Below are 25,347 nucleotides of genomic sequence, written 5' to 3' on the forward strand. Positions count from 1 at the left end.
TCACTTCCGGCCCCGCGTCTCCCCCCGCCCCCTCCCAGCGGCGGCAGCGAAGGAGTTCGGAAGTTCAAAATGGCCGCCGCGGCCGAGCCCGAGCAGCGACCGCCCGAGTAAGGAGCGGCGGGAAGGGGGGAGGCTGCTCGCTCTGGAGCTTTGGGGAGGCGGAGAAGGGAGGTGGAGGGAGAAGCGCGGGCGAGGGGATTGGGGAGGCGGGATACACACACGGGACGGGGACGACAACAAGCGGCCCGGGTGGAAGTGGTGAGGGAGGAGGAGGAAGAGGGTATGGAGAGGAGGACGAGGGAAGGCGGCCGCACCGGGGGAGCGGGGCTGCTGTAGGCGCCGCTGGCCCCGCGGCGAGGCGGCCCGGCGGGGCCCGGGGCGCTGGATCCGCCCGTGGATCCGGGAGGGCCGCGCGGGGGGAGGGGGAAGGGAAGCGGCGGCGGGCGCGTGTCCCCGGGAGTCCCGCGTGCGCCTTCCCGCCCTGCTGCCGCCGCTCCCGCCGCCGGGAACCGGGACTGCCGCCCGCGAACCGGGACTGCCGCCCGCGCGGGGGACGTGGGACGGAGGGACGTGGGACGGAGAAGACTATTCTTTCCGCGTGGCTGCGAGGCCGCTGCCCGCCCGGGCGCGCAGGGCTCGGGCATCCCTGAGGCCGATCCGGGATGGCCGGCGCTCCCCGGGATCCCCCGCGCCACTCAGGCGTACGCACACCGCCGCACCCCCGCTCCGAGCGGGGCCGGGGGCTCCGGGGGCTGCCCTGGCGCCGAGCGCTGCCCGCCCTGCGGCGAACCCTCCTCCCTCACTCCTTCACTGCTTCCCCCGGGCCCGGCCGCTCTCGCGGTGTAGAGAGTGCCCGTGCTGGTGGAAGCAGAAAGTGATTTGTTGCCGCCAGCCCCTCCTTCCAGCCCTCGAAATGACTGGCAAGCCCGGCTCCCGTTGGGAAGCGAGGAGCGAGCTGCCGCCTCTCTGCCGGAGCGCGGCTCCCGGGCGGGCGTTCTGCGGGCGCCCCGGTTTGCGCCCTGGGGTTTGGGTTTGTCCGCGAACACAATCTTCTGGAAATTCTGCTGGGAGTTACCGATCTAATGCTTGCTCTATCGCTCCTCTTTATACATTAATATTTTAGCCGTATAAACTGCTGTCTGTGTCTTTTTCTCCTTAAACAGTTTTGATTTGAGGCTTGATTTTATTGTTTATCCTGGGAGTAGAAAACCAGTGAGGAAAAGCAGTGGAGTACACGTGAGACATATAAAGAGTACATGAACATGAAGAATAGCTTTTAGTATTGTGGAGAGAAAGTTAAGTAATGAGGTAGAAGCTGATGATAGGAGCCCTGTATGAAGGAAAAGATGGGTGAAATCACTGCACATCCTTATGAACTTCCTGTAATTCTTCTCTTTGAATTCAAAAATAGGAAAAAATAGGGCTGTAGCAAGTTCATGTCACAATTCCTCTGTATTTAAAGGCATTAGCATCTAAACATGTAGACATGCCTCATCACCTTCTGAAATATTCTTAAAAGGCTTTTTCATTCATGTCATTATATCTCTGAAGCATTTAACAGAAGTAAAAGTTTATCCACAGTTTAATGAAATTACTTAAAATAAATATATCCCTGTAGATAAAGAAAACTTGAACTGTTTCTTGCACATCAATCACCCTAATGTTATTGTTGAGTTACAAAGACAGCTGGCAGTTGTATTGGCAGCCTGTAGTGGCCTGAGATGCTGCTGTGGTGATGTGTCTCGTCTGGCACCTTAGCTACCAGCTGGCTTTTCCAGAACTTAAGATGAGGTTATTACATAACTCCAAAATACATACAGCAGCAAAATAATTTTCTTAAAGATTTTGGTGTCACTTTGTGCTGTAAAGAGAAGGAAGACTTACCTGGAACAGCTTGAGCAGATGTGATTTGTATTGTATTTAATATTTTTATAATGTCTTGATGTACCTTTAATGTGCTAACTGGGGACTTACACTGGATCCTGGATCCAACTAAAAGAAATTTGAGGAGCACATAGTTCCCTTAAAATTCTCATTGTCACATTTCCCCACTTATGGCACAGATAGACTTGCTCAGGATGACAAATCAAAGTTGAAGAAGTTTTGCATTTAATGCTTCTTCTTTTTTAAATTTTTTATAATGCCAAGTGCAAGATGAAAAACTGGCTTAAAAAGAGCTTATTTTCTCCTTTGTTCTGATATTTTATCATAATGGTGTGGAGTGTCAGGAGATAGCAATTGAGAAAAACACCTTTCTGTGTGCCTTGAATAAACAAAAGTAGTAATAACATAAAAGACAAGCAGCATTCTGAGTTAAGTCTCTGAATATTTTATATTCTTAACTCAAACTGTTTGTTCCTTGTGGACATTCATCATTTCATAGCACTAAAGTTTTAACAAATAATTTTAGCCAATAATTTTTGTGTACTTTGCAGAAAAATCAGCTTTATTTACTAGTACAAGAATTTGCCTCAGCTCAAGCAGGAGAGAGTAAATGTGCACTGCTTGAAGATCCTGTCCTTAATAGAAAGACACTAATCAAATTCATAGCGAGATGCTGTCCTTTAGGTCTGGCTTAAAATGTCTCTGGTATGTTTATTGGATCAGATGATCGATCATATTCTTCAGAAACAACTGAAACCAGTAGAGTTCAGAAGATAATTTCCACATTTCTGTGTACACTCACCCCCTGCTCCCTACTGGTATGTTTGGGGGTTTTCTTTTCACCTAATGAGGCTTAGTATACAGCAGACAGCTGTTAAAGTGGTAACTAGTAAATTTCACAGCTGTTGTTTAGATGGGTGGGTTTGCAGAAAGGTGAGCTCTGGCACCTGTAATATTATTTCAAAAGGCAGATGTCTGTATTAACAGGCAGTAACTTAATTGATGTTCTGAAGGAGATCAGGAGGTTTTTGCTAAACACTGTAACAACCCCTATTGCTAAGCCAGTTTCAGTGGCTATGGAGGATAATACAAGGGAATATGTAACATCAGGACTGAATTTTATATTTTTTAAAGTTACTATTTGGAGAAATTATCACAAATTGAAAATACTTTTTGAAGAAACACTGTATATTATTATTTAAATAACCTGCTCTAGAAAGTATTCAGCTGTTTTGGTCAGTGGCATTTTACACATGTCAAGATTACCACATTTTTTTGACGCTACTAATCTGCTGCATACTATCAGAAAGCTGCTCTGAAATTAGACTTCCTTAATTTGTCCCATTCCTGTATTGCATAAATAATGTAACTCTGTAAGGTTTATATTTCCTAACTGTGTTTACACTTAGAGAAAAAAATTGCAGCTAGGAGGGTCAGCTCTGGATGAGATTTGCAAGAAGGTTTTGTAAGGTGGTCTGCATCATACTTTGAAATAAATTTTGATCTTTGGAGCACAGCTGTGTTCTGCCACTTGAAAATACTTGTAAAAGGCATAGCTTGGGTTAGGCATTGGAGTGGAGCAGAAGGTGACGTAGATGGTGATGCACTGACAAATAAATACTCAGCACTGTTGTATGCTGTTAACAGATAGGTCAGAATTGAGTGTAAAGGCGTAAGCATTGATTCCATCCACACGTTTGGTTTTGTCAGTGCGTTTGCTGTCTGTTCTTTCCAAACTGTTTCCTTCTGCAGCCGTAACTGCCTGTTCCTGAGGAAGTGTATCTGCTGTTATAACTTACTTAAATTAGTGGTACATTTTTAATTCTCCCAAAGGTAGGTGAATAAATGCCAGTTCGTTTCTATCATAAAATGCTGTCTAATTAACATGACGTAAAGGACTACAGTGAGTTTATAGTACTGATATCTTTATTTTTTACAGGGTTGAGGATGCTGAGGCATCCGAGAAAAGTGTGAATGAAGAAAATGGGGAAGTGTCAGAGGCAGACCAACCTCAGAGCAAGCACAGCAGACACAAAAAAAAGAAACACAAACACCGAAGTAAACACAAGAAACACAAACATTCTTCAGAAGATGACAAGGACAAAAAACATAAACACAGACACAAACATAAGAAACATAAATGGAAAGAGGTGGCTGATGCCTCTGACAAAGAAGATGGACCAGCTAAAAGAACTAAAATTGATTTTTTGGCTCCTCTGGAAGACTTAGAGAAACAAAGAGCATTGCTGAAAGCTGAACTTGAAAACGAATTAATGGAAGGAAAAGTCCAGTCTGGGATGGGATTAATATTACAAGGTTATGAGTCAGGATCTGAAGAAGAGGGGGAGATTAATGAAAAAGCACGAAATGGAACAAGACCTACAACAAAGTCAAATACTAAGGGGAAATTAGAACCTGTGGACAATAAAACTAGTTCCAAGAAAGCAAGTAAGAGTGAATCAAAGGAAAGGACTAGGCACAGATCTGACAAAAAGAAAGCCAAGGCAGGAGTTGATGGAGTCAAAGAGAAGACTACTAGAAGCAAGTCAAAAGAAAGGAGGAAATCCAAAAGTCCTTATAAGAGAAGTAAGTCTCAAGATCAGACAAGGAAATCTAGGTCTCCAATACTTAAGAGGAGATCTCAGGAGAAAAACAGAAAGTCTAAGTCTCCTCCAGAGGATAGAAATAAGGCTGATGATAAAAGTAAATCAAGAGACCGCAGAAAGTCTCCAGTTGTAAATGAAAGCAAAAGCAGAGATCGTGGTAGAAAATCTAAATCTCCAGCAGAACTAAGAAGCAAATCCAAAGATAGAAGATCACGGTCCAAAGATAGAAAACCTAGGAGATCAGAGACTGACAAAGAAAAAAAGCCAATTAAATCTCCTTCTAAAGATGCTTCTTCAGGGAAAGAAAACAGGTCCCCTAGACGACCTGGCCGCAGCCCAAAAGGGAGAAGCTTATCTCCCAAACAGCGAGAAAAGTCCAGAAGAAGCAGATCCCCTCTCTTTAACGACCGTAGATCTAAACAGAGCAGATCCCCCTCTCGAACCCGCTCTCCGGTTAGAAGGGTGAGGAGTAGATCTGCAGAAAGAAAAAGAAGAGAATCAGAAAGGAGGCGTCTTTCTTCTCCCAGGTAACTTAAAGGTGTCATGAGCCACCATAAAAATGCATTACGGGGTGAACTATCTTCTAGTTTGGAGTTTATCTCCTCATTTTGTTCAGAAAATTAAAAGCTATTAAGAAAGGCAATCAGATAAGTACATTACATCATGAGCTTCCTTTGTATGTATTCAGATTTTTTTTAAGACTATTCTTTCCAGCTGTCAGATGTGCAAATTCATCTTGTGGTTGTTGAAGTGCTAAGTTATTTGCTGCTCACACCCTCAAGTTTTAGATCTGTGTTCAAGTTTTTTTTAGATCTGGGATCAAGTTTTATAACTGTGTTCTCCTTTTTATTGCTGGTTAGATTCAGAATTTGGCTTCTATTTTGTTTCTTTGTCAGTAGTTCTGTTGCTTTCTGAAACTTCTGAGCGAGAATCCTCTTCAGTGTTACACATTAATGTTGGCTAAAAGTGGGTAATTATCCTCTCTTTCCCCTCAAAAAAAGCCCTTATGATAGAGTCAGTATGTGTGAATGTAAGCCAATTTTCATGTCAAGATGTCCTTCTCAGAGTATTTTTTTTCTTCAGAATATTGTGGATTTTCATTTGCTAGCAGAATGGTAACGTTGCTTTGTTATTGGACTGACATATGTAATTATCATATTTTGCATGCACTTAAAGGAGAAGGATGGATAACTATTTATTGTATTGGTGTAGTCCTGGCATTTTTTTAAAAACACAGATTTAGCCTATGAAAGCAGTTACCTTGAAATTTGAAAGCCAGTAATGCCTGGGAAGTGAGTTTCCAAGAAAAGAACAGTAGAAGTGTGCGCATTTTTTTATTAATTAATTCATTGGGTGTAAGAAGTTTAAGAGTCAGAATCTGAGTTCAGCATAGGATAACAAATAATTTAAAATTTTGTATCGGGGTTTGAGCTTCACCCAGTTTGAGAACTAAGAAATATTAATTTAAAATGAATTGGAACCACAAAGCTTGGTGAATGGGCACCCAAAAATGTGAAAGTTTCAGCCCGAATCACTGAAGAATACTCTGGTTTCAGGTATGGGGCATCTTTGGGTACTTTGGAGAATGGCCCAGTGATGCTAACCCAATCAAGCAAGTTTTGTAAATGCTACCAGTTTATCTGGCTGCTTCCTGGTGATTTAGGAATGTGTGTGCCCAAGTACTTGAGTTTTTCTGGCATAGTAGTTGACTTTTCCTCTGCAACGTTTTGCATCTTTCAGTTTTCATTTTTCTTGACAGCTTGTATTGCAGCCAGCTTGAATTGGTTGTCTAGACACTGGTTTCAAGTGATGCATGTGTCTAGAATTTTGCTGTCAAATTCATACTTCTGTGACTGCGTGGTGAGCAGCATGTGAGTGGGGGACTACTAAAATTTTCTGCCTGGAGGTGTTTGCAGATCAGAAGGAATAATCTTTCCTTGTAAGACATCTGAATTAATTCCACCTGTGTTCAAGTTTTAACTACTTGTAGTTACTCAAACTGCCAGAGAATTTCAGGAGCTTTAATGAACCGTTTTAACCAAAAAAATCCCAGTAATTTCATTTTTCAAGTTTATTTCCAGTGTTCTGGTCTTGTAAGACACTTCTCAGGTCTTTGACTGAAGTTACTCATTATGTGATGTTACTATGAATTTTTAATCATCTTCCACTTTTTATCTCACCCTGTCATCTCTGAACTAATTTATTTTTTGTAACAGATATTTTGATTAGGTTCTGGCAGTACAATGACTCTGTTAGTCAGGTAGCCTGGAACTCTTAATCCTGTGCCTTTTTATGTAATATTGTTCAAAGGAACATAATATAAATTAATTGGGCTAAAGGTATTGGCCTGCTCCAGCATTTGAGTACAGTAGTTCCTTGTGGAAAGTGCCAGTACTCTGCACATGCATAAATTTTCATTTTGCCTCACTCTTTACTATTTTGCATCAGTTCTGTATGTCTGATCATTGTCCGTAGTTAAGGTAATTGAAACTGATGTTTCAGTTTCAAAACAAATATAGAAAGTCACAGAATGGGTGGAATTAGTCTTTCAGACCTAAGATATTTTGTTCATTGGTGAGATATAACACACACCTGTTATTCCAAGTTGTTCCAACTTGATTTTTAAAAAAAATAAGGAGCAGGAAAAAATAGAATAGCAACATTTCCTTTGAAATAGGGTGAAACTGTTTTCCAATTTCTAATGCAGCCTCATTAGAGTAGTTGTTAAATTTAGAATTTATATTCTTTCCAGTTTTTGACTGACCTCTTGCTGTCATGCAGTTAAGCTTTTTAATCCCATCAAGGATTTTTTTTTGCTTGAATAATTGTGAATCTGTTTGGGCAAGAATAAACAAATTTTGAATAGTGTATATAGTATCAGACTTGAATTATTTTTTAATTTGAGAAGGGATAGTTTAGATTTTAGTTAAGAATTCTAGTTTTCATCTGCTTTTTTAGAATGTGTGAAATGTTGAAGCCATGCAGTTCTAGTGCCCAAATTGAAACAGACATTGTTGTCACTACTGTGAAATAGCATGATCCTAAGCCTAAATTTCAGTAGCATGGTGGGAAGTTGGTAAAATAATTCTCAAGAATAATATTTTGGGGTTTATGTTTTTTCAGTACTGTGTCTGGTAAACATGAAAACTGGCCACTTTTTATGTAAGACCAAAACACAAGCTTTGTTTTAAAACCTCTCTTAGCTTCGTGGTAGCAATTAATGAGCTGTTTCCAGACTTGTACACACTTCCCAGGGTGGGGAGAGACACACGGGAAGGGCAGCCAGCTCTGCAGCCTACTTTTCCATCCCTCCCTCAGAAGCCCATCTGGTGGTCCCTCACCTGCAGTAAAATTTTTCAAGTGAGTTTTTAGAGGGAATAATTTTTTTTGTTTCCATCATGCTCCTGATTTTTACTACCACTCTCTTCCTCTGTTTTAAGAACACGGACCAGGGACGACATTTTGTCTAGGCGTGAAAGATCCAAGGATGTCAGCCCACCCAGCAGATGGTCCCCATCCAGAAGAAGATCTCGGTCCCCCATTAGGAGGAGATCTCGAACACCCCTTCGACGCAGCCGATCTCCCAGGAGGCGGAGTAGATCTCCTCGGAGGAGGTAAAGACACCCTGTGTTGTTCAGTGTGTTTTGTGAGATAATACAGGAGGAATAAGGGTTGCTATCATATGTGTAAAGAGACCATGCTATTTTTTTTGTCCATATTAATGTGTGCTAACACAGTTTAATCAATTTTGTCCTCCATTAATTAAATTGTTTTATTACTTGGAATCATTTAGTGTCTTTATGTTTTCCTCCTTTTCTTAAAAAAACCAAAACAGGCCCCCAACCCAAAATCCAAATCTCTTGTCCTTATCAAACAGGGATAGAGGCCGGAGAAGTAGATCTCGCCTTCGAAGGAGGTCCAGATCACGTGGTGGCCATAGGCGTCGGAGCAGAAGCAAAGTTAAAGAAGACAAATTTAAAGGTAGTCTTTCTGAGGGTATGAAAGCTGAACAGGAGTCTTCATCAGATGAAAAGTAAGACTATATTTCTCACTTACACTGTTTGTTTATAATCTGCAGTTCAATTGATACCAAGAATGAACTAACATTTATCTTGATGGTGTAGTTTTGAGTTGTCACCTAAAACCATAATCATATGTTTGTACTTGTGGTCATGTCAAATTAGTGTTGTGAGAATCTGAAAAACTTTGGAATATGCAAAAATTACCAAGACCTGTTGGCTAGTGGGCAGACCCCTGGGGAGGCTATATCATTAGGTTTTTAAATTCAACTTAATCTTGTGAAAACTTTTGGTCTGCTTACTAAAGCTTACTGCTTGAGGAAAAGCTTTAATAGCTGAAAGGATTAACTGCTGCCTGCAAATTGTATTCATATTTCCTAAACATCTGCCTATTCAATTGTGCAAGAGTATGCATTCTTAATGAAATTATTAAGGAAAAATGATGCTGCAGTGAAAAGGAACAAGGATTTTTTGTTCATTTGTTGTCTTTTAGAAGAGGGCTGTTAATTGTTTGCAATTAAAAATAGAATGCAGAAAGTCCCAATGAGATACCAAGAGATACATTTTCTTTGTAAGGAAATGTAAATATATGCAGTGGGATACATTGCATTGCTTTCTGAGTCACTTGAACAGCTATTGTTTAATATATTTTGTGCTTTATATGCCAAGCAACTGCACTTGGTAAATTTCAGTAGATAATTATATGTTTATGAAATGATATTAAAAAGTCATATTTTTATAGTCTTGAAGACTTTGATTTGGAAGAAGAGGATGAAGAAGCAGAGATAAGACAAAGGAGATTACAGCGGCAAGCAATTGTTCAGGTACATGGTTACAGGAACTAATTCTGTGTTTTTAGTGTAAAATGTCAGAGTAATGGAAGGCTCTTTGCCTCTTGCTGCATTACAATAGTGATTCCTATTGCTCTATTTTTCTAGTTAGTTCATTGTAAATGTTAGTCTCTCTTAAACTCCACACTTCTTATTGTCACAGCATTGCTTTTGAAACTGAAGTGACTCTTCTGTGAGTCATTTTTGCTACAGTTAAACATTCTCTAGTGGTCTTAAGACATGTTAAAAATGTTCTTTAGTTACCTGTATCTGTAGGTTTTCTCAGTAGCTGTTCAGTGATACAATAACGTCATTGTAACAGTAAGTTAAATTTCAATTAACTGGTCAGTTTGTTTCACGTAGAAGTTGTCCTTGTCAATTTCCAAAATTATGTAAAGGCACTGTCATGGTGTCCTCCCTAAAAATACATGTGAATTGCATGAACTTCTTACTCCAGTAACAAGGTAACAGTAATCACAAGTGCAGTGAGTGATGGAAACCCCTGAAAGAAGCTGTGGCCAGAGGGGTGTCACTGTACAGTAGGAGTCAGCTGTCTCTTTTCCTAGGTGGGATTTGGCGCACAATTAGAACATAGCAAGCAAAATGCTGTAGTGTTTTTATTTAGTATCAGGTACAAAATTACTGGCTTTGATGTAGTGCTTATTTTAAATAGCACTAAAAATATTGTTCATGGATTTGTGCAAAGCCCATTGTGAAGTCCTTCAGAACTATGACTGAGCCAAACCATATAAATTCTTTTTAAAGACTGGTTGCACCTGATGTTGGTGCAAGCTGGAAGCAAATTTCAGAGCTGAATTCCATAAATGGAAAAACCTCTGCTTATATTATTGAATAGTTCAACCTAGACAACTGGTTGGTAGCAGCATTTCTTCATCTTGATTTTTACCTTTTGGGATAGGAAGTGAGATCTGTATAATTTCATAGTACCTCAGGGTGATGAAGATTGTAAAGATGATGTTTGAAGTTTTTTAATACTTCTGAAATTTTTCAACACAAATGAATAAATAGGATTTATAGTTCGCATAAAAAAACCTGAATCTAAAAGCTACTTTTCTGTACCATAACACTAATAAAACTGGGAAATATTCTAGAATGTAGAATAAGTAATTTTTCCTCAAAGACTGTGTTTCAATGCTTGTGTGCCAGGATGGTTTAGTAATAAATTTGTTGCTGCTGACATTTTGTTTTGCATAACTAAATAGTTAATATTCAGTAATAATCTGTTTTTACAGAAATGTAAATACCTAAAGAATGCACATGAATATTTCAGTCTTATGGTCTGGACTGTGGTGCATTGTGACAAATTGAATTTTCAGAAGTTATATCCCATTCTGAAAATAATCTGTTGTCTTTATTGACATAGGTGATTATGAAAGCAAATATTAATGTTTCAGCTGAAAGCTCAAACCATTGAAAGGGTGAATATGAAAATGTTTAAATTGTGATAAATTGTAACAGTGAGATTAAAAACTCAATTTCTTTTTAGAAATACAAAGGCCAGACAGAAGACAGTAACATATCTGTACCATCTGAACCAAGCAGCCCTCAGAGTAGTACACGCAGTCGCTCAAATTCTCCCGATGACATCCTAGAAAGAGTTGCTGCTGATGTTAAGGAGTACGAACGGGAAAATGTGGACACGTTTGAGGCATCAGTGAAAGCCAAGCACAACCTCATGACAGTTGAACAGAACAATGGTAAGATTCTGAAATCTTTCTAGTGCAATTTATGAAAACTCAGACACTTGGCTTAGTTTACTTACATACTTCCAGACTAGGAAGTAGATTGACTTTTTGGATGGAATTTGGGAACGTTTTTGCAAATATTGTGGTACTTACAACATAGCATTAAAATAAAGCTTCCTCATTAGGAAGGATAATATGAGTGGAACATGATCTCTGTATTTCTAGTAACTCTTAACGCAATTCATGCTTTACATTTGGAAGGGCAAACAAGGATGTCTGTCTATATGGTTAAGAATTACCCTTCCAAATTTTTCTTTTCACTCAGGCAAGTTGTTTTCTTAGAAGCTTAGTGTAGCCCTAGACTTTGTTTTGTGAGGGTTGGAAATTATGCTCCTTTTATACCTTTTTTTGGTCAAAGCCACTGTGACAGAAGAATATACGTAGGTCTGTAGTAAATTAGAATGATTAAAGCTTTTGAGGGTCATTGCTAGTAAGTCCATTTTAGCAGCATAGGTAATTGCTGAAATAGGTATTTTCTTGCTGTTCGCCCTATCATGTACTCTGTTGTACAGCCATGTTGAAATAAAATAAATTTTGATATAAAACCTGCCTTTTGCCAGCTGCAGCAAAAGGAACACGGTAGATGTGCCAGCACACCCTGCAGTATTGAAAGTCTGCTGCATTTTCTGTCTTTTGAAAGTGGATTACTGTACATCTTCCAAGTCAGGAGAGGTGTGTGCAGTTGCTGTGTGGTTGTTTTTGAGCTAGTTTAAGCTGCTGTGGTTTCTCCCTACAGTTTAATTGTGATAGCAATGTTTAACGAGGGTTGTGGAGCCTGCCCAACCCCTGCGAGGGAGAGTTGCACTTAGTTTGTATTTCATGTCCTGCACCACACCTATCTTTGGGGGCTAAATATGCTGTCTCTAGTGGATGCTTCTCTTCAAAGTAATAAAGCTGCATCTCTCTGGGAGTGCTGTACTGCTCTGTAGTTTATCCTGGCGTTCCCTTGAGCCGTATGTTTTCAGATTGTTCTCCTGCAGCATAAGTGAAAAGAACTTGTTTTAGTGCTTTCTTTACATACCACAGGCTTATTATGTCTGACAGACAGTGTGTTTTTCCTATTTTGTCAAAGCACGTACCGCTCTCTAATTTTGTCTATTAAAGCATATGAAAATTGAAGCCATAGCTACATAGGCATTTTCCACATGTAAAAAAGGTTTTTAAAGTTATATTCACATCTGGGTGGTAGGATTCTGGGTTGGAGGTGGCTGTAACAGCAGCTAAAACCAGTGGGTTATCTTCTTCTGTAAGAGTAAATTTTTATTTCTATGCTGACCTCTTATAGGGACAGAGTAGTAAGTTGCTAAGAAACTAGTCAATAACTCTTTGTAGCCCAGTACAGGTAACTGGAACTAAGGAAAACTTGAGGAAGTTTCTAGAAGCGTCTGTAGCTCAAAACAGTGGTATAAACTGCCTCCCCACAAGTGTCAGGTGACAGGTCTATACCTTGAAACAGTGGTATCAACATCTTTATGCTGTCAGATTTCAGTCTGGTTATTTGGTATGGAAGAGGTTTGTGCATCACAAGACCTGAAGGTTCTGAGCTGAATTAACTGTTTGTTTTCCTTCATTGCGTAGTGAAGGGAGGGCTTCCAATTCACCATGTTCATGGAGTGCTGCCATAATGTGTGCATGAATGAAATAGTTTGAAGTTTGCTTCCTTTTACTAATGTGAACTTAATTTATATTTCTTTGCTTTTATCTTATCAACCAAGTAAAATGTCTTTGGGATTTAAAGATGATTAAAAGGTGAGAAAGGGATAATCTTGCCCATAAAAAAATATTTATCTTTTACACAATAATAAACGTGTTTGACAAAAAGCTACACACTGGGTCCTTTTTAGCAGGGTTGGAGAAAACATTTTCCAAAGAAAGAATTTCTGGGCCTTACAACTTTGGTTTTTTAGTAAAATATCTTGTGATTAGCAGAAAAGCCTGAACTTGTGTATTGAAAACATGACGGTATTTCTTTATATATACACATAATAATTTTATAGTTCTTTCTATATATATGTATATAGTCATTATTTGTAGGGAGCATGTAAGTATGTAGATTTTTCCTTCTGCTATGCTTACTTGAAAGCTATTGCACGTAGTTTTCCAAGGAGATACAAATTTTTGAGTTGTTTGAAGAACTTAACTAGTCTGAGTTTTATATTCTAGAATGTGAAATGATATTTGCTAAAAACATTAGTAGAGGTACCTGTTTGTCATTCTGTTTACTGATCTTAGACTATGTTGTGAAGATACCAAGTGCCAAATTATACTGGCAACAGATTTATTGTTTGACATCTTTTTCATGTTGAGTAATCTGAATTTCATTTTAAGGTTCATCTCAGAAGAAGCTGCTAGCTCCCGATATGTTCACAGAATCAGATGATATGTTTGCTGCGTACTTTGATGTAGGTAATTCTTGGAGATGAAATATATGATTTCTTTTCTGCTTGATTTTTGTTAGAGTCACTGTCACTTGAGGGTTGGGAGAACTTTGATTTGTAAAAGCACATGCTACTAAGTGATTTGTGTATTCTTAATCTTTTGGTCAGCCAAGGCAGGCAAAGTGCTTCTTAATTAGTATTTCAGTGAAATAAAACCTGCTGAAATTAGTGGCAATTTCACCAGAGTTAGCAATTGGGGAATTTACCTGCTGTTTGAATACAATAGCACATGGTAAAAACATGAATCTATTTATAAGTTCAGCTTTTTATTTTTGTTACCATGTTGCAGTGTTCTAAATACGAGTTTTTTTCCAGAGATTTATGTATGGTTAATTAAAAAATGTGTAAGATACTGTAAATGGCTAATGATGCTATGTTGGAGTAATCTGGTGGTTTGTTTGGAGATTTTTTGGGATGAAGAGATACATTTCCTGGTTTTACTTTAACACTTTTTTTATTAGCTTTTCTCTAAATATGCTGCAGTGACCCTCAGATATTGGCAGTCCAGTGACTGCTTTTGAGACTTTATGTGCCATTCTCTATAAATCCTCTCAATTGCTGCTGATGCACAACACTGAGAAATAACTAAAGACAAGAGCTTTCTTCTTAACTTTAACCAAAATTAACTGGAGAATTTTGATGGCAGATTTATCATAGGCTGTGGTTTTACTCTAGTAAAACCCTCTGACCTGGAAAAAGATGAATACTTGAAGGGTAGTGTGTGTGTGTGAGGGTGCATTTTTAAAAGTTTGGAAGTTAGAAGTGGGCCCTTACATGGCTTGTAACTGAGCTCCCCCTTCCAGAAACTGTTGTTCAATTAAAGATAAACTTTACTATTCATAGTTTTGCATTTGTGATTAAAATATTGCCCAGTCTGTTAAGAGATGTCACGAGCAGTTGTAGAAGTGTTATGGTAGTATGTGTAACAGTATTAAACAAGTGGCAAGTAATTAACAGAAATTCAAGGCTTAAACAATTGTGTTTTCCTTGCAAACTGCTGAACTTCTTTACTATAAACTTACTGTAAATAAGTAGTCTTACCTTAGATGGTCCAAAATGTGCATTGTAATGTGACTTACATAAATTCCTTGTGAGTATTAATTGAAACTTTGCCCATTTATGTTTAATAATAATAATTCTGTTGGTTGATCTCATCCTCTTTCCTTGCATCAGTCTTTAGATGATGGCGTGTTATAACATTAAGTTGTTTCTCTCTCCTGCAAGATAAGTGTGTGTGTATTGTGGAGAGAACAGTAGAAAAAAAGGGCTTTGGGAAGTAAACATCAAAGACAAATACAGAGCACACAAGTAAAGCTGTTACTTTTCTTTTTATTTCAGAGTGCTCGTCTAAGGGCTGCTGGGTTTGGAAAAGACTTCAAAGAAAACCCCAATCTCAGGGATAACTGGACAGATGCAGAAGGCTATTACCGTAAGTTTTGTCTATCTGTTTGTCTATCTGCAAGGACAGGTAAAATGAGGGTGCTGAGTGAAGCTCTTCATTGAAATGTTGTTCTAATGTAGATCTTTCCCACATCCCTCTCTTGAGTGTGTAATGTAATGGATGAAACAATCATGCAGGTCTTAACCTCAGTTTTGAAAGGACTCCAGACTTAGAGACTCACCCTTTGTTCCCCATAATTCCCACAAAGCTAGGTGATACAAGCAAGACATTGTATGCCATGAACTTAAAGGATCTTGCTATTTGCCCTCATATTTTCTAAAGATAGAGAATGGTTTATTTTTCTTCAAAAGTTCCATGACGTTTATCCCTTGTAACTTGGACTTGCTTGTTTTTCTCCCTCAGGTGTTAATATAGGTGAAGTTCTAGATAAACGTTACAATGTCTATGGCTACACTGGTCAGGGAGTCTTCAGCAACGTGGTGCGAGCCAGGGACATGGCCAGAGCAAACCAAGAAGTAGCAGTGAAAATCATCAGGAACAATGAACTTATGTAAGTAATCGGGGTTTTTGATAGTAATAAAGCATGTGGAACAGTTGGAAGTTTTTCATGATGTGATTTGAATCTCCCTTTGTTTCAAGTGAAGTAACAGATCACAGCTGTGATTCCTGCCTTTTCTGCTAATGTGAACCAGATAATGGGAAGTGCTTGAGGACTGTGTATCCACACTTCTTTACAGCTATCACAGGAAGAAGGGTATTTGCATTTTTGTCAGGCACTTTCTCATTTGCAAAACTGCAGGGACCAGTGATAGCAAGAAACAGGGTTACAGCTAATTATGAGCTGTATGTTTCTTGAGGTGGGAGTTGTGAACTGTAAAACTTTTGTTTTGATGGACCAAATCTATTTGACAGGCTGTGGGTTAGATCCCAGTCATCATCTGAAACTTACAAGAAGAGCTCCGTGCATTTAATTTTTTTTATATTTTCTAAACATTTGCATGTATATAAGATACATAAAAAGAGATTGTACTCTCAGTGTTGAAATACAACAAAAGAGTTCATTCAGAATGAATGAACATTAACAACTAAGATCTCTTAAACTATGTCATTTGAGGACTTGACTTTTCTACAGTACTTGATTTCACTATCTGTTGCAGTATTTATACTGCACACAATTTCTTGTGTCCTCTTCTATTAATGACAACTTAAATTAAAATCTTTTCCATGTATTTTAACTTGGAAGTTTTGAAAGTTGTCTTACTGTGTGTATAACTGGATTTATTTTAGTTATGTGCATAAGTGTCCAGAAAAGTTTTAAAAGCAAAAGGGAGGGTGATAAGCTGTTTTAGTTTGGTGTGTTGTATGGGTAATAAGCTGGGGTGTGTAATTGAATCCATAGTCAGTTGAGTTTAAGTCTTAATACTGTTGTATGTGGTGAAGCACTTTTTTAAACAAGTGAACTTCTCGAGTGAATGCTGTTTGAAATTTGTCACATTACAGGACAAAATCCAGTTTTAGCCTTAGATGCAACTGAGAGTGAGGAAAAGATAAGTAGGTTGCAAAGGTACAGTGAACATCCAGGAATTAAATAAACTTACTTAGTGTGTAGTCACTGACAGCAAACCATTGTAGGAATTTTGGTTTTTCAGCTGTGGTACACGAATTATTGACAAGACACTTCTCATTCCTGGATAATTATAGCCACACAAGTGAATGTTTAGATTTTAAAAAATACTAGAATTTAACTGATTTTGTTTTAGAGTCACATTTCTCTGTTTTCAGGCAAAAAACTGGCCTAAAAGAACTGGAATTTTTAAAGAAGCTCAATGATGCTGATCCTGATGACAAGTTTCATTGTCTACGGTTATTCAGGCATTTCTACCACAAACAACATCTCTGTCTGGTATTTGAGCCACTCAGGTAAGATGACAAATGTTTGGGGTTTTTTGTAAAAGGTAAAGTACTACTGTGTGTTCTTTACCTGTCTGGATTTGGCTGTTGTTTTGGTACCTTGTTCTAGTGCCAAAATTCAAGAATGCAAGGAATTTTGAAACAAAAAAATATTGTCTGTGGGCACAAATTCACAGACTACTGGACTATTTCTGATTTATTTTTAGCACTGTTGTGAGTTTTCTGCCTGGAAAATATTTGAAAAAAGATAATGTATTAAAGATGGTTCATATCTCAAGTACTGCTCTTAATGATTTTTGTATATGTCAGTATTTTTATTAGTTTTCATAATTCTTCATTTTAAGGGCTTGTGTTAAGATGCATTCCCAGAGAAATTCAGGAAATGCTGTATGTTCTGGAAAGAGTACACATACAGTAACAGCCTTAGGGAGAAAGTTGTTACAGTGATTCTTGCATGCTCACTTTCTGTTCAAGTAATTGAGCTCTTGTGACAGGTTGATTGTAGATACTGTGTTATGGTAGATCAGATATATCAATTGCCTTAGTCCCCATTCCTACCTAGAGACATGAGTTGTTCAAACCCTAAGTTTTCTGTGTCTGTCATATTTTAAATTTTGCCATATTTGGGATGAAGATAAGTTATATACTGCAACAATGAAAATTTGGTGAGATTACTATCATATTTCATTAATAAGCTGTAGAACAAATTATTGTCTTGTGCTACATTATCTCTTGATAACACACTTTTACCTTAATTATGTCCAGTTATGTTTTTGTCCTGGAATGATGGTCTATTTATCTGCTGCTTAGGTCACAAAAAAAATCTCCTTAGCTTTTATTTTTTGTGTGCTTCCTTTTTCATTTATGTCTGCAGAAAATGATTACAAAGGGTTTATGGTCGTTAAGAAAATGATGTTCATGTGCAAATAAATCCTCTCATATCAATATTGATTAAAAATATGCTCTGAACTAAGTCCAGTGTAGTAAGTAATTACACAGCATAAGACAGATCTGATTGACCAGCCTTTTTATTTCAGTTCTGTAGTTCACAGAGTGGAATGTTGAATGCTACATTTCTCAAAAAATATGTAAAGCTAATTGGTTTGTTCAAGTTTGTAGTAGAATTTAGGAGGCCACTATCAGTTTTTCTGTTAAACTCTTTCCAATTCTTTTTTCCCCCTTTTCCCTTAACAGTATGAATTTACGAGAGGTGTTGAAGAAGTATGGGAAAGATGTTGGACTGCACATTAAAGCTGTGCGTTCCTACAGCCAGCAATTGTTCCTGGCTTTAAAACTTCTTAAAAGATGCAATATCCTACATGCAGATATTAAACCAGATAATATTTTGGTAAGTAACAAATAATTAAAACTTTTTTTTTGCATGGTCTCTAGCATAAAATAAAGTATTTGAAATTCATATCATTCTGTTAATTTAGGTGAAGTAAAATTTATTGAAAATGTTAAAGGTTCACCCTTTGATATATAATTATATTGTGGTATAAATAGTAAGAAAAAATACTACACAGCATCTGAATAAAATCTTTTTCAAACAAACATTAATCTCCTTCTGAGATTATTTGAAATTTTCAAATAATCTCAGAAGAATTATTTGAAATTTTCCCATCAGTAGTTGAGAGTTGTTCTTGCTTTCTGCAAAATGGAAGCAGGTTGTTTGAGTCTGAATGGAGATTTTGCTTATGTGAGTGAGATGATGGGGAAAGGTCTTTAATGCCTCTTTTCTGGTAGGGCATGAGAGCAACATCAGAGGAATCCAGTGGTTTCCTTTGGTTTTTTGGACATCATCGCTGTGACAAACTTAGATTTTTAATTTATCTAAAATGTTCTCATATTACTGTCTCAGCAGTAAATCTACTTTGTAAGCATGAGATGTGAATAATATGCTGTTTTATAAGTGGTACTCTGGATACTGGAGTTGCAAATCTAAATCAGTAAAATTTCAGTATCTGGAATGAAATCTAGGTCCACCAAGGATATTTTGTTATGGAAAAAGTACATAAAACTGACTTTTTTTGTATTTTGTAGGGTCTGAAGACATTAACTCTCACTTTCATTTTGAGCAAGCTTTATAATTTTCTTAGAATACAGAGAGGAAGGAACTTCCAGTTTAAAGGCTAAATGTTTTTTCTGTCTCTGACTTAAATGTGTTGTCACTTTTACAGTTTTGTTATCAATTCTGTCCACAAATAGTGCTAATGGATATTTATGTTTAACTTGCAGGTGAACGAGTCTAAAACAATACTAAAGCTTTGTGATTTTGGCTCAGCTTCACATGTCGCAGATAACGACATCACACCCTATCTAGTTAGTAGATTTTATCGAGCTCCAGAAATCAGTAAGTACATTTTGGATTGGCTACATCTATCTCTTACCAGCAAGTGCCAGTATTAGCAGATAAAAATTTGACTCTAATTTATTCTCTAGTCTTAGCAAAACATGATTCTAAGAATACGATGGCTGTCAAAAATTCAGACTTAGAAGGCACGTTTGTGTGACTCTTCATGTGTGTTGGTGATCAGCTCAGTGAGAAGTCATTCTGATGGGTTATAGTTATGTTTCAATTTAGAGGTATTGTTCTGACTTCTTGGTTTTTGCTAATTTAAGGCTGATCAGTTTAGGAGTTAGGTAAAAACCTCCCTTTCTAAAATAGGGGTACTTCAAAAGCTAAAAGCTTTGTGTCCTTTTTTTCATTGGTAGCGTTTTATTCCCAAGAACAGCAGCACCAATATAGTTTACAAATCAGAAATTTTTCATCTATCTGCTTTTGTGATATTATATCAAAGTCTGCCTTTATGGAATTAACTGGAATTGCTCTGTTTCAGTTATAGGAAAAATCTATGACTATGGTATAGATATGTGGTCTGTAGGCTGCACATTATATGAGCTTTATACAGGAAAAATACTGTTTCCTGGCAAAACCAATAATCATATGTTGAAACTTGCCATGGATCTCAAAGGAAAGATGCCAAACAAGGTAAGAAAAATAAGTAATAAAATATATGAAACTGCTCTAATGAACAGTAGAACATACATTCTTTGTTCTCCTTGAATTCTGTTTCTTATCATATACATTTTTTCTTAACAGTAAATACTAGACTTTGCTCTGACTGTGTAATTGATTCTGATTTAAAATCTTATGAAGTGCAAGTATACAGCTTCTTTTTCATAGACTAAGTATAAAGTGAAAGCAGAAACCTTCTAAGCACTGACCTGAAAAAAATGCGTAAGTCAATGAAAGATACTGTGTCCTTTTCCAAAGGGTTTCAACTGTATCTTTGTATTCAATGTCAACATCACTTCCTGTCCTTTGGTATTTTTTTTGTTGGTATTAAATTACTTATGTTAGCAAATTAATGGACATTGATGTTAATTGTGAAATGTGTAAGACACAGAGAACTTGCCTGAAAGGCTTGCCTTTTCCTCATTTTCCAGATGATTCGAAAAGGTGTGTTCAAAGATCAGCACTTTGATCAAAATCTCAACTTTATGTATATAGAAGTAGATAAAGTGACGGAAAGGGTAAGTCCTCCATGTATTGACTGATCCATCACTTTTCCCAAGCTTTCCTACTATATGGTCTTTCAAATGTACCTTGGCTTCCTAATTAAAAACAAGATTTTATAAGCTGTTAGAAAGTCCTTTTGCAGCAGTATGGACAGGTTACATAGTTATAAAATGGCCAAAGAGATTTTTTTTTTCCCCTGGGATGTAGGAACACAATTAAGAAAACTGAATTTAATCTGATGGATATACAGGGTATCTCCATGTAATCTGTCCTTAAATTACTAATAAAAGAAATTGTGCCTTTATTTTGTAGAAGGATGTTTAGTATGATATGGTTATATTGTATGAGGTCACTATTAATTTTGGTATCATTTTGACGTATTATATTTAAGAAGAATCTCAAAATAGTGGTCAGATATGGGAACTTTCCATGTAGACTTCCATGTTCCGAGTTATGGGATGTTAATGTTCATGTGTGAACCTGTGTTTGTGGCCTCCCCCTCCACAGTGTTTTTTACACTCTGCACATGACAATTTTATGAGGCCGTGTGGGGGCAGGGTGTTACTGCTGAGATACAAGACAAGCCTGCTGAAAAGCTGCTGCTGAAGCTCTGTAAAAGGGATGGATAAGGGGTTTGTGCATTACTTCTGTTCTACAAGGCTACCATTTCTGTGTTTCTAGGAGAAGGTTACTGTTATGAGCACCATTAATCCAACCAAGGACCTATTAGCAGACTTGATTGGGTGCCAACGACTCCCTGAAGACCAGCGTAAAAAAGTGCACCAGCTTAAGGACTTGTTGGACCAGATTCTAATGCTAGACCCAGCTAAACGGATTAGCATCAACCAGGCTCTGCAGCACGCCTTCATCCAGGAGAAAATTTAAACCAGATGAAGAAGTTCAAAGGGTTTGATTAATTAAGATACAAAGACTGAAGAAATTTCACAGCAGTTATTAATGTATATAAACATAAATATTTCCCCTGCAAAGTTGAGGAAGAAATGATACATTTGAATTAACATCAAGGCTGATATTTCTTTTAGAAATGTTAGAGTAATTCTGTTTTGTGTCTTATGTGAAAATTTTCACTGTAGAACTGTTTTAATTGCCAAGACTGCACAAAAGTACAATGCTAATGTATATGGTTGCAGTTCGTATATATTATAAAAAAAAAAAAAGCATCTGTTATAAAAAAAAGAAAGAAAAAAAAAAAGAGAGCAGTAATACTGGGTGGTTGATTTGTTTTTAGCAGACTTGGCTTCATTTTTGTCTTTACAAAATGGCCAGCATAAATGCTGTTTATATTCACATTTTCCTAGGTGTGTGTGTGCAGGCCACAGCAGCATGCCCTTGGTGTAGTCAGTGCCGAAGGGGGTCTGTTCCTTCTTGAGCCTGCCCGCAGGGATGGTCTCCTCTTTTAAAGCAGGTTGTGTACAACTTTCAGTACACTGAAGGTAAGCTAACCCATCAACATCACCGGTGTTTAAGCTGTTATTTTACTGGAACAACTGACAAATGAGAGACAGTAGCATTGTGGCAGAATTCCCTGCATGTTTGAGAAATGATCTTGTTTTATTTTCTGGCATTGCAACCGTGGCATAGTTACAACTTCTGTTCTGTTCATCACATTTAAAACTGGGAGAGAGCGCACTTGATGGATAGAGCGCCTTCAGTGTACTGTTTCTTATTACTTTAGTTTTTTTAATCAACTTGCTATAGACTTTGTATACATTTTGTTAAATACAGTTCACTATGACATAGAACCAATACTTGCAGAAGAGTTTTCATTTAATAATTACTTATGTTGGGATCTCATTCAAAAGACCTTATATCTAAAGGATAGATAGACAACATAATTTTTAACTATTTGTATGTCATTTTGAAAGTGTACTGCTTTATGCTAAAAGTGTTTCATTTGTTCATTGTTTTCATTATTTGTGATCATGTTGTCTTTCAATACAGGCATAAACCTTCCACTCTTGAACAAAGCAGCTGCTTTTTAAAAGCGGTAATTGCTTCTTTACCTTTTATTTCTTTTGTAAATGAAGCTTTTCTTTAAGAAATGTGACTTTAAAGTGTTGTCTCTTGCATAAAACAGTTGACACTTACTTATTGTAAAGTGAAGATTGTTCTGCTGCATGTAAAGTGGACCATGCAGATTTCTGTATGTTTTCAGTATGCATCATTAGATAATAAAGTCTTTTGTGAACAAGGCATTTGTAGCCATTTTTAAGAGAATCTGTCTTCAGTGATGGTAAATCAGGTAATTTGTAAGACCTGCCCCTGCATTTCCTATTAATCATTTAATTAAAGGGATTATTAAATGTTATGATCTTTGGGAGAGCTATATGCTATATTAATTGGATATATAATTATCACTGCTTAAAAACAAAGCAAAAAACCCTACAGATACTGTCTGTCTGCTTTCATTGTAATGAAATTATTCCTGTAGGACATGGGATTAAATTCAGGCTTTAACTAATGTTTGTGCTGTTTTTCTCACTTTTCCTTTTGATGGTGCTGAAAGAGAAAAAAGGAAAGCGAGTCACAGGCCACTCAACGCCTACTCCATGGGTCTGATTTGCTGAGACACCAACTTCACCTTCCTAACAAGGTTATTTCTGACAGCATGTGTAGATAAACATTTAGCAACAAGTTAAAAGAGCTTGAGACAATTGAGTTGGTTATACAGGGTGAGGAAAACAGAAACAACCTTTTCAGGACCATACTGCTGTTTTAATGTTCTCTTTGATGTTAAAAAGCTCATCTTTTCATTTTTTTAATAATATATTCTGACAGGCTGTGAAAACCCCACTGGTTTCACGTACTTTATAATACTTTGAACTAAGAAGGATTTTTGTATCCATCTAGGTACATAATGGCAACAGTCATGCACTCTTAGTGCGCTCAAGAATGAGGAAAAATGCCACAAAGCAGGTCATTCTGCTGGTGGGGAATACCCCACCGAGGAGGTGTAATGAACTAACTACGAAAACAAGCAGGAGATGGGTGGTTTTGTATACCTATTTGGAACCTTCAACCTGTCTCTTCTCAATTTGTATTGTAAAATCCCTAATAAAAACCTATCTCTCCCTATTTCTACATATTGAGGTATCTTTTTCATACAGGAAATGAAAGTAGTTAGCTTTCATGTGTAGTGAAACACTAGTTGCTTGCTAGTTAAATACAGCAAGTGTAACTTGCACTTCTACAACATAGGCAGCACATCTGAGGGCACTTTTGTACAGATGTAGTAATAGCTTATTCTTTCTTTTGCTTTGTACTTTATTAAAATAGGAATATGAAACAATGAAATGAGTTGGTGATACAGAAACAAAGCAGTAGAAAAGATGCCCCTTAATGCCTACAGAATTGTTTTAAGCTGCTCTGGAGAAGCATAAAGTTGCTCGTTTACTTGTTCTTTGTGTTGTAGGTGCAGCTCAAAAGAAGATGAAGGCTACCAGAAGACATGAACAAAGGTTTCTGTCCTATAAAAGATATGAAAAATACTCTTCATCTAGTTCTGTCTTAATCTTTTAGTTTCCAGCGTTTCAATTTAGAATTTATTAACACTGCTGCATTACTGATAATTCCTGAAACATACTTGCTGTATTAAAATTTGTTACATAGATTGTTTTGTTTCTGGTTGAAGAGATTTTCTTATTGCAATTGAATGGAGGTAAACTTACATGAGCATTACAGTTACAAAAGCATTACTCTTTAAATGTAGTTTTCTTAAAATGATAGAATGAGCAGTACAAAATCTATTACATTTAGGAAAAAAACTGGGCCATTATATTTGGTTAATGTAAATGTGTTAACCAGAAAACATTTAAGCAGGTGATGCACTTTTTTCTTTAACTTCAGTAGTTTCATTATTTATTTCAATTCTGTCAAACTTAATTATCCATACAGAGAATAGATGGCAGGGGTTATTTAAAAAAAAAAGTGGATTTCAGTCCCCCATCCAGCTGATACTACTTGTTGACAACAGTAGAAAACTTTAGTTCTGGCTTCAAAAACCTCTGGACTTGAGGATTTTTTTGACACTGTTAAGGCCCCTCTCCAGTTTTGGGCAGTGCCTGTCCCTGTAGCCTGAGGTCTCTGAGGAGATTAACTGTGGCTGCCACTACAGTCAGCTGAATTCTCATGGTTGTGGCTGGGTGCAAACAGAAGAGCTGTGCAACAGAGTGAACAATTTCTCAGCTCATCTAATAGGGAGGATAACTTGCCTTTTCCTCCCAAGCACAAATTTTTAATTTATGACTTTGCTAGAGGTCTTGCATATAGAAGGTTTGGCTAAATCTGTTGTGCTAATTTCTGTTTCCTTCTCCCTCATGGTGACAAGGAGCTTCACCTTTAACATACTCAGTTTTCCGAGCCTTCCAAAAAAACAAGATTGCAGCCCTGTGGAGTTAGAATGTGTTCTTATTACCTTGGTGTATACTACTTAGTTTAAAAATTAACTACTATTCAAGAGTTTTTAATAGAAGATAATGATTCCTTTAAAACCTTTTTAATAATACTTTATCTCCATACATAGGGTAAGTGGCATTAAACCTCTGAAGAACCTTTATGTGTATCTTGACCCCCATACAGAAGGCAGACCAGACTGTGATACTGCTGGAGATAGAGGGATCTTCTACAGTATGTGTAAAATTGTAATGTGGCTGGAGGATGTTGAGATGTGGCAATTACTTGAAATTAATAAACTATGCTTAAAACTTGCCTTCATCCTGTCTTCTGTTCTACCACCATATCCTGCTGCAAAGCTGTGAAATATATTCACAACTTTTAAATGCACTAGAAATTAAGTGTAATTCTTTGAATGGGGTTGTCTCCTTAGGTATCAGAGGAGAATCTCTGGGAAAAGTCTTCCTGAACATGTAAAATGGAGCTTTTGTTAAGTTGCATCTTCCATAGCTTTGGAAGCCACTCAGCACCAAAGATTTAATGTGAATTCACTTT

General features: G+C 37.5%; 1 protein-coding gene across 3 annotated transcripts; it reads left to right on the top strand.

The window, feature by feature from the left end:
• The first annotated feature begins 4 nt into the window (after nucleotides 1-4).
• Nucleotides 5-25,107, top strand: PRPF4B (pre-mRNA processing factor 4B). Of its 3 annotated transcripts, XR_005627764.1 has the most exons (20): nucleotides 5-107; nucleotides 3,824-5,017; nucleotides 7,931-8,104; nucleotides 8,368-8,523; nucleotides 9,252-9,333; nucleotides 10,847-11,057; nucleotides 13,434-13,507; nucleotides 14,882-14,972; nucleotides 15,348-15,495; nucleotides 16,728-16,865; nucleotides 18,051-18,204; nucleotides 19,095-19,209; nucleotides 19,697-19,848; nucleotides 20,307-20,393; nucleotides 21,061-21,338; nucleotides 21,699-21,833; nucleotides 22,342-22,387; nucleotides 22,907-22,993; nucleotides 23,813-23,858; nucleotides 24,923-25,107. XR_005627764.1 is itself a non-coding variant. In XM_039712039.1 (15 exons), exons 1-15 carry the CDS (start codon nucleotides 70-72, stop codon nucleotides 21,262-21,264), a joined length of 3,018 nt encoding a protein of 1,005 aa, XP_039567973.1. In that variant the 5' UTR covers nucleotides 5-69; the 3' UTR covers nucleotides 21,265-22,595. The 3 variants fall into 3 exon arrangements, 1 of the variants encoding a protein (XP_039567973.1); XR_005627763.1 differs by having other exon boundaries at nucleotides 21,061-21,833; XM_039712039.1 differs by lacking the exons at nucleotides 22,907-22,993; nucleotides 23,813-23,858; nucleotides 24,923-25,107 and having other exon boundaries at nucleotides 21,061-22,595.
• Nucleotides 25,108-25,347: the final 240 nt, after the last annotated feature.

The sequence above is a fragment of the Passer montanus genome, unplaced genomic scaffold (assembly GCF_014805655.1).
Source record: "Passer montanus isolate IOZ18808 unplaced genomic scaffold, ASM1480565v1 scaffold26, whole genome shotgun sequence".
NCBI classification, from domain to species: Eukaryota; Metazoa; Chordata; class Aves; order Passeriformes; family Passeridae; genus Passer; species Passer montanus.

Coding starts and splice junctions, on each gene's coding strand:
- PRPF4B (XM_039712039.1), top strand. CDS start 70: ATGGCCGCCGCGGCCGAGCCCGAGCAGCGACCGCCCGA. Junction 15,496..16,727: donor ATCAGGAACAATGAACTTAT/GTAAGTAATCGG, acceptor CTCTGTTTTCAG/GCAAAAAACTGGCCTAAAAG. Junction 19,849..20,306: donor AAGGAAAGATGCCAAACAAG/GTAAGAAAAATA, acceptor CTCATTTTCCAG/ATGATTCGAAAAGGTGTGTT.